At 48.7% G+C, this 18,604-nt stretch overlaps 1 protein-coding gene across 3 annotated transcripts in view; it reads right to left on the bottom strand.

Annotated features, from left to right (window-relative positions):
• Positions 1–18,604, bottom strand: part of sea (mitochondrial citrate transporter scheggia) — a 138,060-nt gene that overhangs the window by 58,548 nt on the left and 60,908 nt on the right. For all 3 annotated transcript variants that reach the window (XR_012893967.1, XM_075887753.1, XM_037419026.2), the window contains exon 5: positions 181–401. Coding sequence is in view for 2 of the 3 variants with exons in the window: in XM_075887753.1 (XP_075743868.1) it covers positions 181–401 (221 nt within the window). In the remaining variant the exon portion in view is untranslated. The remainder of the gene's footprint in view (positions 1–180; positions 402–18,604) is intronic.

Genomic DNA, 18,604 nt, shown 5'->3' with positions numbered 1-18,604 from the left:
TAAATTCAATTCATTTATCTTGACAATAAGCCCTTAAGCAAACTGATGTTCCATTATCATATGCATGCCATTAACTCTAACCTTGAACCAGAGCCATCACATTCTATATTTGAAAAACCAGCCACTGCTGTCCACTATAACTTCTGTGTACACTCCCAAAGCTACAAGAATGCCCTTTACCTGCATGCGTGTCTTGACCACATCGATGGGAGTGTTGCCAAAGACAGAGGCAGCGCCGGCAACAGCACCGAACATGCCCACCACCAGCTTGTTGACCGGCTTTGTGGGATCCCCACCCCGGTACCAGTCCTTGAGCGTCTCCATGACGAAGAAGCGAATGGCCTGGTTGCTGCCCTGCTTCATGATGGTGGCTGTGAGCCCCTGGTAAGTGCCCTTGATGCCTGCAGAGCAAGGCACCCTGTTTTCTCAACAAGATAACAGGAAATAAAATAAATGGAAGACACTGCCATCAGCAAAACAAGCGATTATCAAGAAATTTAACAAACATATTAACACACAGCACAGCTCTGCTTTCCCATTGCTTCAAGAGACCCTGCAGCACTTTTCCACGTAACCATCAAATGGCTTCATCAGAAAAGCCTCTCAAATAGACTGCCACAAAATTTGTAGAATAAATCATGCATGAACTCGAGAAGCATGTGTTGTACGGCTATTTGGCGAGACGTATTATTCAAACTTAAACTGCACGTAGAATGGGACAATAGGGTGAAAGCAGACAGGACGAATTCAGACTAAGAACTGATTTATTGAAATCACACAATACAGCCAACTGGAGCCGTGTGCATGCATGAAAAACACTCATAGCACATGTACAAGAAAGATTTACCAGCGTAAAAAGACGAAACACATAAGAAGGAGCACACACACTGCGGGAGAGAAAGCGCATCCATGCTTTTTTCTCCTAGATGGAAGCGCAGCCACGAGGACAAACTGGTTCCTCAGGGAAAGAAGCCTCTAAGCGAGAGCCGTTCACCCCACGATGGGCGAGAGACTTTCCCCCTTTCAAGCTCGAATGTGCTTTGTTGCAAAAATAAGTTGAGCAAAGGTTTAGCAGTTATGCTTCGCCACCTTGACCTCCAATTTGAAACGATCATGAAGTTAACATTGGTCCATTCTTTTATTCGAAGCAAAACCAAAACAGAGCCACAAGTGCATTGAAAGCTCCAAGCACAAAGACTAGGAAAATCTGTGTACTACAACCCATCATCCTCACGGTGGCTGAACGATCTCAGCACTCAATTCCACTCAGATTAACCTTAAGAAACTCTATAGCCTAAACTGCAGGTAGTCAATGTAGCCTCGATTGCTTGCTGAAATTAGCGCAACAAAATATTTTGAGGCTGGTCCAGAATATTGGCAGAGTATGGTGCAACATCAGCAAATTTCATGGTTGTGGCTCAGCTTGGTGCAAAAATGGGTAATTGTATTACATAGGCACAAGTGGTGCAGCTATTGCACCCTTGTCTTAAGCAACTCCTTTTATGACAGCTGACATTTACTGTATCAGATTCAGCTATTCGGCGGAATTGCCATTATTGCGGCAACTAAATCGGCGCCCATTTCCATAGTAACTGCACAGGTAAGTACAGTAGAAGCAAAATCAAGCCTGAAACCTCTCATTGCCAACAAGATGGAAGCAGTTTTGTTAAGCCCCAAAACACAACCACAGCGACATCGCCTGCATAAAAACAGGCATAATTGTGTACCAAAGAGCAATAAACGTCTACCTTTTAAAAAATTCTAAACCAAAAAGCCAACAGTCTTGCGGGCACAATAACGAAATCTACACTAGCCATCGTGCTGCTGTACTAAAGCATTCAATATAGAGGGACATAGGCGTGAGGAAAAATTCCACATATTCCCGCATTGCGGCAGTAAGAGCCAAGGAAGAGAAATATTCGAAAAAAGCCTGCATTTCAAACATACAGGAAATGATGCAAATGTACATCTTCGACCCTGAAAGAGTTAACATGTTGCACACATCACACGAATGCACAGCCCCACGCATGTTGGAAGAATAATGCGCTAATCACATAGAAAAAAAAAATCGTTTCAGGTTCTGAAAAAGCCAAGGGACATTATTGAAGCATTGTAATAGCACAATAGGTGCTCATTCATTCTAATTATTTGGGACTGGAAAAACTGTCTGAGTTACCTGCATGTCAAATTATCGACAGTATCAAGAAATAAATAAATATATGACCTTTACATCATAATGCACTTTCATTCTCTTCAGGAATATATAAATCCAGTAATAATCTTGCATACACACAGCGCAAACAACAAAACTCTTGCTATTCGTGACTTCATTCACAGTGAATACTGCTCAAGACCCCCGTGTCCCTATTAATAGGGAATACTCTGATTTCATACTTTATTATGCACAATGAAGACCTTTGTGAATGGCGACCATGCATTTCCGAAAGACTGTCCGTTATGGCTGTCCCTGAATGGTGTTTTTGTTACTTAGCGTCGGGACATTTACGGCACTTTCCCGCACAAAGTGCTCCAAGGACAGCCCAGTTGTGGCCAATTAGTATGACCAAGTTAAGAAGACTTTCATAGTGTTAAGGCGTTTATTAGCCGGCACACAGCGGGCATGCACAATGGCGACAGTAACGGCCAAGCACGGGCTCACCGCGCGAGTGGCATCCTTTTTGGGTAGACCCACTAGAAGGCACCCGAGAGTTCGACCAATTTTAGTGTTCGGAAGATTCTCTACAATTACCCCGGGGTCGAAGGGGGAGCTGCCTGGCAACATAACAGTTTGTCATTATGAGTGGGTCATAGTAAGCCTTCAGGCGCTCCACGCTGACTATGTTGCGCCCGCGACGACGCATGTCCGAAGTTTGTTCAATTGGTTCAATCAGATAGTTGACCGGAGATGTGCGCTCGATGACACGGTAGGGGGCTTCGTATTTGGGAAGTAGTTTGGAAGAAAGGCCAGCTATAGAGGTCAGGATTGAGAGTCATACAAGAGAACCAGGAAGGAACGTGGGTTCAGAAGTCGCGGAGCCATCATGAATACTCTTCTGCCGCTCTAGCTCATGCGTCGTAAAAGTCTTGGAAAGCTCTCGACACTCTTCAGCAAGCCTGGCTGTCTCAGAAATAGGTGCACACTCAGATGGATCCGGCGTGTACAGGAGTATTGTGTCGATAGAGTGTGACGGGTGCCTTCCGTACAGCACGAAGAAAAGTGGAAACCCGGTTGTGCTCCGAGGGGCAGTGTTGTAGGCGTATGTGACGAAGGGCAGTATAGTATCCCAATTCGTGTGGTTGGCGGCGACGTACATCGAAAGCATGTCGCCGAGGGTGCGGTTAAAGTGTTCGGTGAGACCATTCGTCTGCGGGTGGTAAGCAGTAGTTTTGCGGTGGACAGAATGGCACTCCGTCAGAATGGCATCGACGACTTGTGACAAGAAGACACGGCCTCGATCGCTGAGAAGCTCGTGAGGTGGATCGTGGCGCAGTATGAATCGATGCAGTAGGAAGGACGCAACATCACGCGGAGTAGCCGCAGGGATAACGGCGGTTTCGGCGTATCGCGTTAAATGATCTACGGCGACGATGACCCAGCGGTTACCAGCCGACAACAGAGGAAGTGGTCTATACAAATCGATACCTATGCGCCCAAACGGACGCTCAGGGCAAGGTGACGGTTGCAGACTGGCTGGCGACATGTGTGCTGACGGTTAGCGGCGTTGGCAAGCAAGGCAGAAGCGAACGAACTGCTGCACATAGCAGTACATCCCGCGCCAGAAGTAGCGTTGCCGAATGTGATGGTAGGTTTTGAATACCACAGAGTGTGCGCATTGCGGATCAGAATGAAAGGATTCACATATCTCGAACCGCAGAATGCGGGGTATCACGAGTAACCACTGCCGGCCATCGGCGTCGTAATTGCGTCGGTGTAGAAGGCCGTCACCGATGGCGAAATGCTGAGCTCAACGACGCAAGGCACGCGTGGATGGAGTTGCGGATGGATCAGAGAGCAAGGCGATGAGCGGGCCGATCCAATTATCCTTTCGCTGTTTGGTAGCGATGATATCAACATCAATGGCAGAAACAGCAGCCGAGGATACTGAGCAGAGCACATCACCTTCAGGCAGAGGAGAGCGCGAGAGGGCGTCGGCGTCAGCATGCTGGCGTCCGTTGCGGTACAGCACGCGGATGTCGTAGTCTTGTAAGCGAAGAGCCCAATGGGCGAGATGGCCTGAGGGATCCTTCAATGATGAAAGCCAGCATAGTGCATGATGGTCGGTGACGACATCGAATGGGCGACCATACAAATAAGGGCAAAACTTTGTAAGGACCCAGACGATCGCCAGGCACTCTTTCTCTGTGACGATGTAGTTTGTCTCTGCTGTCGTGAGCGTACGGCTTGCATATGCTACGACATATTCAGGGAATCCAGGTTTGCGCTGCGCCAGGACAACGTTGAGGCCTACACCGCTGGCGTCCGTGTGCACCTCCGTCGGGGCCGTAGGGTCGTAGTGGCGTAGAATGGGAGGAGACGTCAACAAATGGCAGAGCTTTGCGAACGCATCGTCGCACTCAGACGAACACGAATTGAGGGGCCCGTTACTTCCAAGGAGCTTCGTCAGTGGTGATATAATCGTGGCAGTTTCGTATGAAGTGTCGGAAGTATGAGCACAGGCCCACGAAACTACGCAGTTCTTTGACGGATGCAGGTTTGAGGAATTCGGCCACGGTCTGAAGCTTGGCTGGGTCAGGAAGAATGCCATCCTTGGACATGATGTACCCTAGGATGGTGAGTTGCCGTGCTGCAAAGCGGCACTTTAGATTTAGTTGCAAGCCGGCATTGCTCACACGTGCGAAAACTTGTTTCAGACGTTGGAGATGCGTGGAGAAATCTGGAGCGAACACAACAACGTCAGCGAGGTAACACAAGCATGTGTGCCATTTCAAGTTGCGCAGAACGGTGTCCATCGTGCGCTCAAAGGTCGCAGGTGCATTACATAGACCAAACAGCATGACGTTGAATTCGAACAAGCCGTCGGGTGTGATGAACGCAGTCTTCGGTCGAGCGTCATCAGCCATGGGTACTTGCCAGTACCCCGAGTGCAGATCGAGAGAAGAAAAAAATTCGGCTCCGTGAAGGCTGTCGATTGCGTCATCGTTGCGCGGCAGTGGGTAAACATCCTCGCGAGTGATCTTATTGAGCCGTCTGTAGTCCACACAGAACCGCACAGAACCATCTTTCTTCGCAACAAGAACAACAGAAGACGCCCATGGACTGTCCGAGGGCCGAGTAACGTCGCGTCTGAGCATATCGTCAACCTGCTCGATAATTTCCCGACGTTCAGCAGGCGACAGGCGGTATGGACGGTGCCGTAATGGTGGATGGGCACCAGTGTCGATACGGTGCGTAACAGAGGACGCGCGACCGAGAGAACTTCGCCCTACATCACAAGAAGAACGGTATTCTTACAACAGGTCCAGAAGCTGGGAACGCTGTACTGACGTAAGGTTGTCATCAATGTAGGGGCCAAATACATCAGGAGATGATGGATCAGAAGTGGAAACAGCACTGATGGTACGCGAATCGGGATCACGTGAGTCTTCGGGTACGTCCAGGACTTGTGCGACGTCGACTGGTTCCACTCTGCCGAGACATTCCTCTCGAACCAAGGTAACAGAGTACGGGGATGGGTTGGTCACAAAAATAGCAGCGTTGCCCTGGGTGATTTGCACGGTCACGAAAGGTACTAGCAACCCTTTCCTTCGGCAAACACGGTCGGATGGCGAAACGAGTGCAATTGTGTCGGAGAGTCTAGCGCAGTAGACAGATACACCCATCGTCGAGCTTGGAGGCACTCTGGTATCGTCTTTCACGAGAATCTTGCTCAGTTTCGAGGGACTGTCTTCCGGCGTCAAATGCGAGAAGGGTGAGAGTTCAATTTCAGTAGCGGCACAATGGATGACGGCATCGTTGCAGGAGAGAAAATCCCACCCCAGGATGACATCATGAGAGCATGCAGGAATGATGATGAATTGGCCGACATACAGAATGTCCCGAACGACAACGCGAGCTGTGCACTCTGCTGTAGGATGGATACGAAGCGAACCGGCAGTACGAAGGGACAACCCAGAAATTGACGTCGTCACTTTTCGAAGCAAGCGGCAAATGTTTTCGTCCATAACGGATACTGCAGCTCCAGTGTCAATAAGAGCAGATGCATGAACACCGTCCACAAGCACGTCTATGACATTAGATGGGCGGCTCTGAGGGCTTTCACATTGCAATAGCATCGCAGTCCTTGCCTCGGGGACTGCGACGACTAGTTTTCCCGCTCATGAGTAGCCGAACTTGGCCTCATGAAGGACAGGGAGCGACGTCGTGGAGACGGCGACCTTTGAGGAGATGGACCTGGGCGAGACCAACGTTTATAGATACTTTTTTCAGTTTCCGAACTCCTTTCGAGGCGGGCGCGATTTGCTCCTAGGGAGTGTGGGGGCGCTGCAGTCTAGCTTTGCGCCAAGTAAACGGCCGCTCTCCCTTGGCTTCACTGCTGCCGCAGTTGTGTTGGTTGTGTGTGTTCCGTGTTGGTGTTCGGTAGAGCTGTTTTTTTTTTGTGTGTGTGTGTGTATGCCTCGTCGCTCTCTGTGAACGTGGCATGCTAACACGGTCTTCTGAAGACACTCCGCCGTCTACGCTCACGAAGACACATCTACGACGTAGGACTCGCCGTTTGTTGAAAATCGCGGGCACGCATTGACCACGTGTGGGCGCACCGAGCACGTGTGTACGCCTGGACATCTCCCAGGGTGAATTCTACGGCTGCTGCTATCCTGTGTGTTATGCCTTAGCACTTTCGGGACATCATGCCGACGTGTTTTGTGCCTGGGTGCACCAGCGGATACAGAAAAAACCCCGAGAAACGCCACTTCTTTTCTCTGCCGTCCGACCCGCTGTTGCTGCAGAAGTGGGAAAGAACTATTCCACGCGCGGACAAAACTTTGGGAAGGACGTGCAAGGTGTGCGATCTTCACTTTCAAGAAAGCGACATCCTGAAGACATATAAGCATGTCATAAATGCAGAAGTCGTCGAAATCGACCATGGTGCATGGGCATTGAAGAGCGATGCAGTTCCTTGTTTATTTTCGAACCTCCCAGTGTACCTGTAATGCAGCCGCAAAAGATGAAGGTCGCCAAAGAAAAGGGCACCTGTACCTCAACAAGCTGTGCAGCTGCCTTGCGATCTTCCAGAAAAATCTCCGCAACAGGTACACGCTCCTTCGCAGGACTTCAGTTTTTCTAAGCTAGTGGAAAAAACTGTTTCACTACAGCTTCCTCGCAATTGGAATTCGGCGGTCCCTGAAGAGCCAAGAAAGCCTTCGGTAATCGTATTTTATAATGCTGAATTCAGAGGAGACATCTACTGCATTCTCAAGAGCACTGTCATCCGCGAGGATTTGACCTACTTGGTTTCAGCGAACGGAAAATTTCTGAAAAAGTGACCATTTGATATACCACTGCGGTCACTCAAGGACGTAAAAGCGGTCATGCATGTTCTACACTCTTTGCAATCTTGCCTCGGTTGTCCGCCTGTTGGCACAGCGAAAGAAGAAAATGTGTCGCTAAGAAATATTCATCACAAGGACTGCGCAGGCTTGACTGATGCTGACAGAGGTACATGTGCTGTCGGTGTCGTTTTAGCGAGAACACTGAAAAAAAGAATGGCAACAAAACCCAAGAGGAAGGTGCAGATTGCAACCGGCGTACTAAGGAAACGCTTGATCCGTGCCACCGCCGCACGAGAACGGAATAAACTTGAAATGCGTCGGCCGAGTGAAAAGTTGAAGACTGCATCTTCAGCGACTCTGGATGATCTCGTTCAAGATTTACCTGAAGTGCAGAAAGTGTCCATTCGTACATCCATGATGCAACAAGCAGCAAAATCACCCAATGGGTATAGGTACACAACAGATTGGCTCATGGTTTGTTTGCTGCTGAGGCTCACAAGCCCGAAACGTTACAGGAGGCTGTTGGAAATGAAGGTCCTCCCCCTTTCTAGTCCAAGTCACCTTGTCCAGCTCTTGAGGGGCCTTCCATGTGACTATGGCCTGAATAAGTTTGCTCTTGAGAGCATTAAGAATCACATGGCTGGGAAGCCGGACCACCATACCTATGGTTGTTTGATTATTGATGAAATTAAGTTGCGTGAGGGAACTGAATATAATCGGTCTGCTTACAAGTTTGATGGATTTGTTGATTATGGTGATGTTAGTCAAGTAGACAGTGACAAGCTTACGGACCATGCTTTGGTGGTCATGTTCAACTCATTGTTTGCATCATGGGTGCAGCCTATTGCTACTTTCGCTGCGAAAGGAGCAGCACCCGGGTGGATTTTAGCTAAAGTTGTAATAAACTCTGTGCTACGATTGCATGAACATGGGGCCAGAGTTCTGGCAGTGATCAGTGACGGTGCTGGAAACAACAAGTCAATGTGGACTCATCTGGGAATAAGCGGCAAGCTTCAGCAACCAAAGTGCAAAATGGCACACCCATGCCTTCCAGAGGACACATTCCTTCACTTCATATGTGATGTGCCACACATAATGAAGTGTATTAGGAACCATATGATGAAACACACACATGGACAGGTGAGTAAACCACACTGTTACCGACGCAGCAGTCATACGTCTAGGTTATGGAAAAGCAGTGCAGATATTTTGTATGCCATTCTTCTATTACAGATAGGAGACCATGAAGCTAATTACCAGCATTATGAACGGCTTTTCGAGGTTGAGAAGAAAGCAGCCATCAAAGTTGTGCCAAAGTTAACTGAATATCATGTCAAGCCGCAGAAGCTTCAGACAATGTGTGTCCGCCTAGCCACCCATGTATCGTATCAGCACATTGGCTGCCTCTTTATTTTGGTACCCTCCTGCAGACGCTTTGACACCTTGCTAAGTCAAGCAAACATTTTAATGTTGAATACACATCACATGTGCAAAAACTCGGTTTCCTCTTATGAATGGGTTGCTCATGCATTTTAAGCTGTTTTAAGTTTTATAATTAATATTCTGGCAATGGTTTTTTTTTTTTTTGGAGCTTTTCAGCCGCAGTGTCTCGATCCGCTTGAAAGTGTACCGCCAGTTGAAGGTGCCAGGATTCGTCGACAGTGCTGGAACACAGGAGTTCACATTACTTTTGAATGACCTTTTTGACATCCTCAATTCAAAAATTCCTGCAGCTGGAATAAGAAACGGCTCTCCAAAGATAAAGGTATGCTGTGCACATAAATTCTTCATTTACTGAAAATAATGTTGCTTCACTCATTTTATGGCAAAGTGGGCTTGTAATAACTGGGTTTGTGCTACACCACTGGTTCTAAAACTGTTATTGTTCACCATGCTAGCCTGCAATACGCATACGTGTGGCGGCATATGTTTCTGCTTTTGCTTGGTTCCTTGCTGCTAGTGCATTTGCCACTTTCATCGTTATTTCTTTGCAGTTTCTCGAGCGTTTCCTGAAAATGATGAATCAAACAGAGGCAATGAATGTGAAGCTATTTGCATCAAGACAAACCATGGAGTCTTTGCACATGACACTTATGTCTGTTTTGTCACTTACTGACTTCTTGCTGGGCAGGGTGTGAACTACATCCTTACTGCAAGCCTCAACCAGGACCCACTTGAGGTAAAGCAAGAGCTTGTCATGTTATTTGTCGCAATATTCATCAGGAATGTCGTTTCTTTCAGCGATTTTTTGGCCTCGTGAGGTCCTTTGGGGGCGACGAAGATCACCCCACAGTGGCCAAATTTAGTCAGCTGTTCCCCCTTCTCGCACTGTACACTCCAATCAAACTAGCCACCAAAGGAAACTGCGAAGCTGGCCAGGCGGGCACAGAACGAGTGCTGATGAGCACGTTTGAGAGTCTCGGGGCAAAACGCTGTGAAGCCCTGCAGAAAAAGAAAAGCCTCAAGGAAGAGGTTTGGAGGCGTCTGACATCCATACCCCTAAGGGAGTGCAGCAACAGACCTGAAGACCATGTGTACAGCGTCCCTCTACCAGAAAAGACAGCGCTGTATTATTTAGCTGGATATGTAGTTCGCAAGGTCCTCAAAGCCACACGTTGAACTGAATGCAAGAAAGAAGCAGTAGGTGCGCAGGATTCCCTTCCTTCTGAAGCATTGTTGGTGTTGGAAAGGGAATACGTGAGCGGCAGCCTTGTGTACCCCCCCAAGAAACTATTCGAATGCGTGAGGAGTGTGGAGTACGTCATCAGCCAGGAATCGAAAAATTATTCCTTTGGTGACCTCTTTTGGAGAGTATTGGATGCATTTACTCAGAAAGGCACCAGCTTTGTTGGTTGCAAACAACACTACAGTGAATTTACTGCAGAGTTGATTCACGTCTACATTGTAATTAGAATGCATTTCTTTGCAAGACAGAAGCGCCAAGACAATGACAGTGCCATCAAAGCACAGAGAGAAAGAAAGAAGGCCAAACTTGTCTGAAATTCGAATGCTCATGACAAGTGTGCTTTAATAAAGATGCATTTTCCTTTTCATGAGTTAAAGGCAATATACTTGCGAACTAGTGCGTGATAGCGGCAAGTATTTGTGTCAATATATTGATGTTTTCCTACTTCTTTCCACAAAATTTGCATTTTCTGTTTGAATGATCCTAAATATTATTCACTAGTTGACAGACATCCAGAAACCTGAATACTTGGAAAGATGAAAGCGCAGTGGTTCATGTCACCTGAACAGAGAAATAACGTCGTTTCAGTGGGATTTTCAAATAAGGTCGTACCTTACAGCAAAGACTCAGTTTCAACTTCCTTTAGGGCACGGCACGCTGAGGTGCTTATTGCTGAAAGGTTAATTTACCGAGCGTCGAAGATCCCAATGCTAAGACTCGCGAAAACAGCTTTTAAATAACGATCGGTAGAAAACAGATGAGTCGCAGCTTTTACCGAGGCTTCGTTGAGACGTAGCTCATACAACTGAGCTCCAAGTTTTGCTTCTAGTATCTGAAACAAGAAATTACAGGGCAGCGAAACGGCTCTTTAATCGACAAGTGCACGCCTGGCACTATGCTTGCGCGAGCTCCTGTTTTTACCGAGGTCCCGGAAAGACGTAGCTCACGTATCTAGGCCCGAAATTATACTCCTCGTGCCTAAAACAAGGAGTTGCGCTGCAGGGCTCTTTCTTAACCTAAAATCGTCGTGTAAACGCTGCAGAACCCGCCTAGCAGTAGCAGACGACCCTCGTTTGCGTGGCGCAAAGTTCAACTGCAGCGCCGCTGTGGCGAGAACTGCAGCCGGCCGCTCGCTCCCTGTAGGCGAAGCGGGGAGTTCCGAAACTGGCATAGACGGCATAGACGGCATAGCAGTGGCATAGACGGCAGTTCGTCGTGATAGGGACAACTGAGGTGGCCAGCAACAGACGAAGGAATTGGAGCTGGCTGTACGCGATGGCAATAACGGGCTACATGACCGGCGTAACCGCAGGCAAAGCAGATGGGCCGGTTGTTGGGTGTGCGCCATTTGTTTGCCAGGGTAGGTCTTGTCCATGACGCAAGAGCCGATGGACGGAACGGTGGCTGGAAAGGCTGCAGGGTGTGCTGGAGCCGAGTCTGAGAGGTCACATCAACATACGTAGCCGGCATACTCGCTGAAAAGGATGGAGGTCGTGCGGCAGCTTCGGCGTAAGTCAGTGGGGCGGGCGGTTGAACGACTGGAGGCGGCCTGGCGACCACTTGGGCGTAATTTGGGGGCACAGGGCCGGAAGCTGTTGTGGGTGGTACGCAGGCATGACCTCCTTTACTTCCTGCTCAATCGCTCGGCGAATGGGTGGAAGAATGATAGTGGCCGATTGTTGAGCAGCCGGTGGGTAGGCAAAGGGCAGGAGAGAGATATGCAGCGCGATTTCCTCACGTATGAAGGACTTGAGGTCTGCCAGCAGTGCCACCTGATCACAGCTCGCCTTTAAGCCAGCAAGCCCTGCATCTCGTGGTGTGGAGCGACGAGTCATCGAACGCTGCCAGCGAGCTCCTCGTAGCTCTGGCACAGCGTGATGACCTCAGCTACTGTGCCTGGGTTTTTGGCAAGCAGCATCGTGAAGGCATCATCGTCAATGCCTTTCATGACGTTCCGGATCTTCTCCGATTCGGACATGCTGTCGTTGGACTTCTTGCACAGGTCCAGGACATCTTCAATGTAACTGGTGAATAATTCACCAGCCTGCTGAGCGCGTTCGCGTAAGCGCTGCTCGGCTTGCAGCTTACGAACGGCAGGGCGGCCAAAAACGTTGGCGATAGCGGTCTTAAAATCGGACCAGGTTGCGAAATCGGATGCGTGGTTGTTATACCACATGCCGGCCACACCCGCGAGGTAGAAAACTAGGTTGCCGAGTTTACCTGCCTTGTCCCAATGATTGGGGACGCTGACGCGTTCGTACATGGCGAGCCAGTTCTCGACGTCAGTGCCATCCGCGTCGGCGAAGACAGGAGGGTCGCGGATGCGGGGGACACCGGAACATGGCGTCGGCGCAGGAGGAAGCGTTTGCTGAGCGGCGTCTTGGTGCATGGTAGAAGGCAGGGTACGGGATCTAAGCTCCAAGGGCATCGAATGCGAACCGAAGATGTTTGAAGGGCACAGCATTCTCCACCAAATTGTTAAGGCGTTTATTAGCCAGCACACAGCGAGCATGCACAATGGCGACAGTAACGGCCAAGCACGGGCTCACAGCGCGAGCGGCATCCTTTTTGGGTAGACCCACTAGAAGGCACCTGAGAGTTAGACCAGTTTCAGTGTTCGGAAGCTTCTCTACAATAGCAATAATCACATGCACGTGCATGTGCTGGCCAAAACCAAGGAACACATGAGAATATTCCAATCCATACCCTTGGCCGTTTTGCCATACTGTACTTAAACTGTTCTGAATCATCCGCTTGAGATAATATCTCCCCATGAGCGTTATGAACAAGACATTTCGTGTGTCACCTAAAAAATGGCAGTATTCGCTTGACAGCTTGTTTTATTTAAACTGTCATTTCACATTTTTTTTTCACATTTTACACAAAAATATTGCTGGCTACTGAAGGCAATGCATGCATAGCTTGAGCATCGTTATGGAGAGGGACCCTTTCATCATCGTACAGCTTTCTAAGCACTAATTATTGAGATACTGAAGCTTACTTTGATGATTTGATGTGTTTTAATCACCAGTTTCTCCTCAATGACAATATTCCCAAATCATAACAGACATTAACAAGCCATGAGACAATAAATCTGGTTATGCTAAGTTAATATATATGTAGTTAAAAGGGCCCTGTGATGCTTCTTGGTATGCATTTCACAAGGTTGGAGTTTGTGCAGTGCTGAGTACTTAGATGAACGCAAAAAGAAGTATCAAAATTGGTACATGATAATGCAAGTTATTAGCCTTCAAACATCAAAACACCAGCAGATGACTAGAAAAAAACGTTGCCCTGCACATTTCACTCTCCCACTTGTTGTGTTCATATCGCGATAGGCTACACCTGTCGTAGTTGTCAAGTTGCGGTGATAAGTGAATGATCGCCACTGCGCATGTGTAACCTGGAGCCACTTGTATATAGGGGCGTGTGCCCTACGTTACGGAGTTCGTTGTGCTGTTGTGAGGCTGCCCTTTGGCATGCCTGAATAAAGGATTCGAAAAGCATGCCCTGGTTCTGAAGTTACAACATGTTTGGCGACGAGAATGGGATCCAGACAGCAGGAAAAACAGCAGCTGTTCGGGGTGGTGCCATGCTCGGAAAGCTTCCAGAGTTCGATCCGGACGGGGACAACTGCGATGTTTTCTTCGAGCGATTTGAGTGTTTTGCAGCTGCTAACGACATCGCAGAGGATAAGAAGTTGCAAGTGCTATTGACGTCCATCGGGGAGAAGGCATACGTCACGCTGAGGAGCCTTCTTCTGCCGAAAACGCCTACCCAGGAGACGTATGACGTGGTCATCGCAACGCTGAAAAAGCACTATACCCCAAAGTGCTCCGTGGTTACGGAAAGATACCGTTTTAACCAACGCAATCAAGAACCGCACGAAAGCATCAGCGACTTCATAGTAGGACTCAAGAAACTGGCTGCAACATGTGAGTTCGGCACATTTCTTGAGCAAGCCCTGCGAGATCGTCTCATCGCGGGATTGTGTTCCGACAGCATACGGTGCAGGCTTCTGGCGACACCTGATGCAGAATTAACCTGGGAGCGCACCTGCAGCATTGTAGCAGCCATGGAATCTGCTACTAGAGGCACTCGGGAAATGGTGGCGACCCTCGCAACAGGGACCCCCGTCTACAGCGACGTTCACTGGAACAAGGAAACGGCAGCTGGACAACGGCAAGCACCTGCTGGGGACTACGCACGGAGTTTCATGCCGAAAACCACTTCAGCTGCAGGTACACAAGAGACTAAGGGGTGTCATCGTTGCGGTGGGCGGCACTCTCCTGTAAGTTGTCCGTTCATGAACAGCCGTTGTTTTAAATGTAACAAGAAAGGCCATGTAGCCAAAATGTGTAAAACTAGGGCGCCTATTCATTGCCTGGCTAATGATGCAACGCGTGATGAGTTGTTGACACTGTGTCACACAGACCGTAGGTCGGGCACGCCTGCCATTGTGGTGCCGTTGCTGATAAACGGAAAAAAGATTTCGATGGAGCTAGATACAGGCGCAGCCGTATCGGTAATGTGTGAAACAGAATGTTTAAAACATTTTCCCGATGCAAGTTTCAGGGAAACAGATGTTAGGCTAGTCACCTACAATGGCACGCCTGTCACGGTCAAAGGTATTATGGATGTTGATGTAGAGTACCAGAGCCAACACGTTCGCTTGCCACTAGTGATTGCTAAGGATAGCACAGGGGCTAGAATGCCAACATTATTAGGGCGGGAGTGGCTAACGAAAATAAAACTCGACTGGCTGAATGTGGTACGGGTGCAGAACGTACGGGAAGAAGCACAGATAACTGATAAGTACCGCGAGGTATTTCAACCAGGATACGGGGCCATTAAAGGGTTTCACGCTAGTATTGTGCTTAAGAAAGGCGCTACTCCTGTTTTTTGTAAAGCGAGACCAGTGCCATACGCGTTACGCGAGCAGGTAGAACAAGAGCTGCTTAATATGGAGAAGGCAGGCATTGTGTACCGCGTGAGGCACAGTGCTTGGGCCACCCCACTGGTGGTTGTGCCGAAAAAGAATAATGGCATTCGACTGTGCGGGGATTACCGGGTCACCGTCAATCCTTTCGTGGTAGTTGACCATTACCCTCTACCGCTGCCTGAAGATATATTCACCACGTTGCAAGGTGGAGCTGTGTTTTCAGTTCTTGACCTGAGTAAGGCGTATCTGCAACTGGAATTAGATGAGCACGCTCAGGAACTGCTCACCATTAACACGCATATGGGCCTTTTCCGGTACAGGCGCCTACCCTATGGTGTAGCCTGTGCACCAGCCGCATTTCAGGCGGTAATGGACCAAGTCCTGAGGGGCTTGCAAGGCACGGCTTGCTATCTTGACGATGTCATCATAGCGGGAGGTAGCTACGAGCAGTGTCGTGAAAGAGTGGAACAAGTACTCATGCGCCTAAGCGAATACGGTATCAAGGTCAACGCGGAAAAGTGCAGCTTGTTTAAAAAAAGAGTAACCTACTTGGGGCACGAAGTTGATGGCAATGGGTTGCACCCTACCAGTGACAAAGTAAGGGCGATAAAGAATGCACCCAAGCCAGACAATGTCACGCAACTAAAGGCATTTTTGGGACTGGTCAATTTTTACGCAAAATTTTTACCAAATGTAGCTACAGTCCTGGAGCCTCTTCATGGCTTGCTGCGCAAGGAAACCAAGTGGCACTGGTCCCGACTATGTGACGACGCGTTCAACAAATGTAAAACGTTGTTGACGGATGAAAGTGTGTTGGAAATATATGATGTGGCAAAAGAAATTCAGCTCACGTGTGACGCTTCAGAGTATGGCCTAGGAGCCGTACTATCGCATGTCGTGAACGGCCAAGAGAAGCCTATCGCTTTCGCCTCAAGATCGCTGTCAGTGTCCGAGCGGAACTACGGACAAATAGAGAAAGAGGCACTGAGCATAGTATTTGGAGTAAGAAAATTCCACAAGTATCTATATGGCAGGGCATTCAACGTTTTAACGGATCACCAACCACTGACGGCTCTTTTCGACCCACACCGACATTGCGGTGCCGTGGCAATTGCCAGGGTACACAGATGGCTGACATTTCTAGCAGACTATCGGTACAAAATTACGCATAAGCCGGGCTCCGCCATATCGCATGCTGATGCTTTGTCACGGCTACCGTTGTCGGAGGGGGGGCATGACGAGGACACAATTTGCTACTTTTCCACGTTGTCAGATTTGCCGCTGACCGCGAAAGACATTGAGCGTGCAACAGGGTGTGACAGTTTGCTGCGAGTTGTGCGAAATAGGATATGGCAAGGTTGGCCAAAGACTGTCAGTGCGGAACTGCAACCGTTTTGGGTTCGCCGATTTGAGCTCACGGTGGACGAGGGCTGTATTGTGTGGAATAACAGGGTTGTTGTTCCTGAAAGCTTGAAGACTGTAGTACTAGCACTCTTGCACGAACAGCATCTCGGGATCTCAAAAATGAAGGCTGTTGCACGGTCAATGGTCTGGTGGCCGGGTATCGACGATGCCCTTGAACAGGCGGTGCGCAAATGTAGTATCTGTCAGGCAGTACTTCCTGCAGCGCAGCCAGTTCCTTTGTTTCCATGGAAAGTTTGTGAACACCCGTGGCAACGAGTCCACTTGGATTTTGCGGAAAAAGAATCGCAAATCTTTCTTATTGCAGTAGATGCTTTTTCCAAATGGATAGAGGTTAAGTGTATGCAGTCGACCACGGCTGCGAAAACAGTCGAGGCTGTGCGTTCCTGGTTTGCGTCGCACGGGTTACCTGTGGAAGTGGTTACTGATAACGGGCCTCAGTTCCGCGCAGCGGAATTTCTAACTTTCCTGAAAGCGAATGGCGTGAAACATACGCTCACCCCACCGTATCATCCGCAATCTAATGGAGCGGCCGAGCGAGCGGTGCAAACAACTAAGAAGGCTCTCCTGAAGCAGTTAATGGATGACGAAAGGACAGGTACAAACAGGTCACTACAACATCGCCTAGATAATTTCTTGTTCTCGTACCGCGCAACCCCGCACACTTTCACTGGGAAATCACCAGCAGAATTGTTTCTGCGACGGAAACTGAGGACCCGCTTATCATTGCTACGACCAGATGTGAACGGTGTGTTGACTGACCAAGCAGAGGAAGTGAAAACATCCGCTGACAAGCGGCGCGCAGTGTTTCGTTCTTTTGCGATGAATGAGTGCGTACTGGTACGATCAGTGCGTGGAGAGACTGTGAAGTGGTTACCGGGTAGAGTGTTGCAGGTAAAATCAATATGCACATACTTAGTGTTGGTGGGAAATCGTGTGCGATATGTGCATGCCGATCATTTGCGCCACTCCTGTCTGGAACGGGAGAAAGAGCCAGCTGTGGACGACGAGTTCGAGCTGCCGCATGTGCCCGAAGAACGGGACCCTACTACTTCGACGACGACGCTGCCACCGATTACCCAACACCAGTCGAGCACGGAGCGTATGCCGCAGCCGGACATGACTACGCTCCGGAGAAGCACCCGACAACGCCGGGCGCCTGATCGCTGGGGCTATAGTAGCCGTACTTAAAGTTGTCAGAAAGGGAGTGTTGTGTTCATATCGCGATAGGCTACACCTGTCGTAGTTGTCAAGTTGCGGTGATAAGTGAATGATCGCCACTGCGCATGTGTAACCTGGAGCCACTTGTATATAGGGGCGTGTGCCCTACCTTACGGAGTTCGTTGTGCTGTTGTGAGGCTGCCCTTTGGCATGCCTGAATAAAGGATTCGAAAAGCATGCCCTGGTTCTGAAGTTACAACACCACTGACATCAAAGGCTGCTTTCAATCACCCCTTGCATCCCACAGAGACGTATCGGACGACTCACCTCGTGGTGGCCGTAGTGCAGCTTCGTTTCAAGAATCAAGAAAGTTTATTTCCAACAGTTATCGGGGGTCACCTCAGGCAAAAATACAGCTTACAAGTTATTTATCTTCAAACATCAAAACACCAGCCGACGACTAGAAAAAAAAAGAGGCACGAGGCCCATGGATGGATGGATTGATATGGCTGTACCCTTTAGATCGGGCAGCGGCTAATACCACCTAGCCGTAATACTTAGTCAACCAACAACTAAATTTATCTTTGTTTTCCATTAAATGCAGTGAAGGATATAATTTTCACTCGTGCCTTAATTTTAGTTACCAATCGGATAACCTCCTTCTAGTTATTTCTACCCGCTTAAAGTCTATTTTGCCCTCGCTGTCCCTAAACCCTAGTGCTTTCAAAAACTGTGCCATCATCCCAAACTATAAGGGTGAAGCCCTTCGATCTTCGTTTCATTCACTTTCTTCTTAACCGATAGTTCTTTTTGGTTCGGTCCTCTGCTCTTTTCCAAGTACTTACCCGTCATTTTCTGGTTTGCTTCCTCCATTTTGTATCGAC

Source organism: Rhipicephalus microplus, chromosome 3 (genome assembly GCF_043290135.1).
Source record: "Rhipicephalus microplus isolate Deutch F79 chromosome 3, USDA_Rmic, whole genome shotgun sequence".
Classification (NCBI taxonomy): Eukaryota; Metazoa; Arthropoda; class Arachnida; order Ixodida; family Ixodidae; genus Rhipicephalus; species Rhipicephalus microplus.
This window is presented reverse-complemented; position numbering and strand designations above follow the sequence as displayed.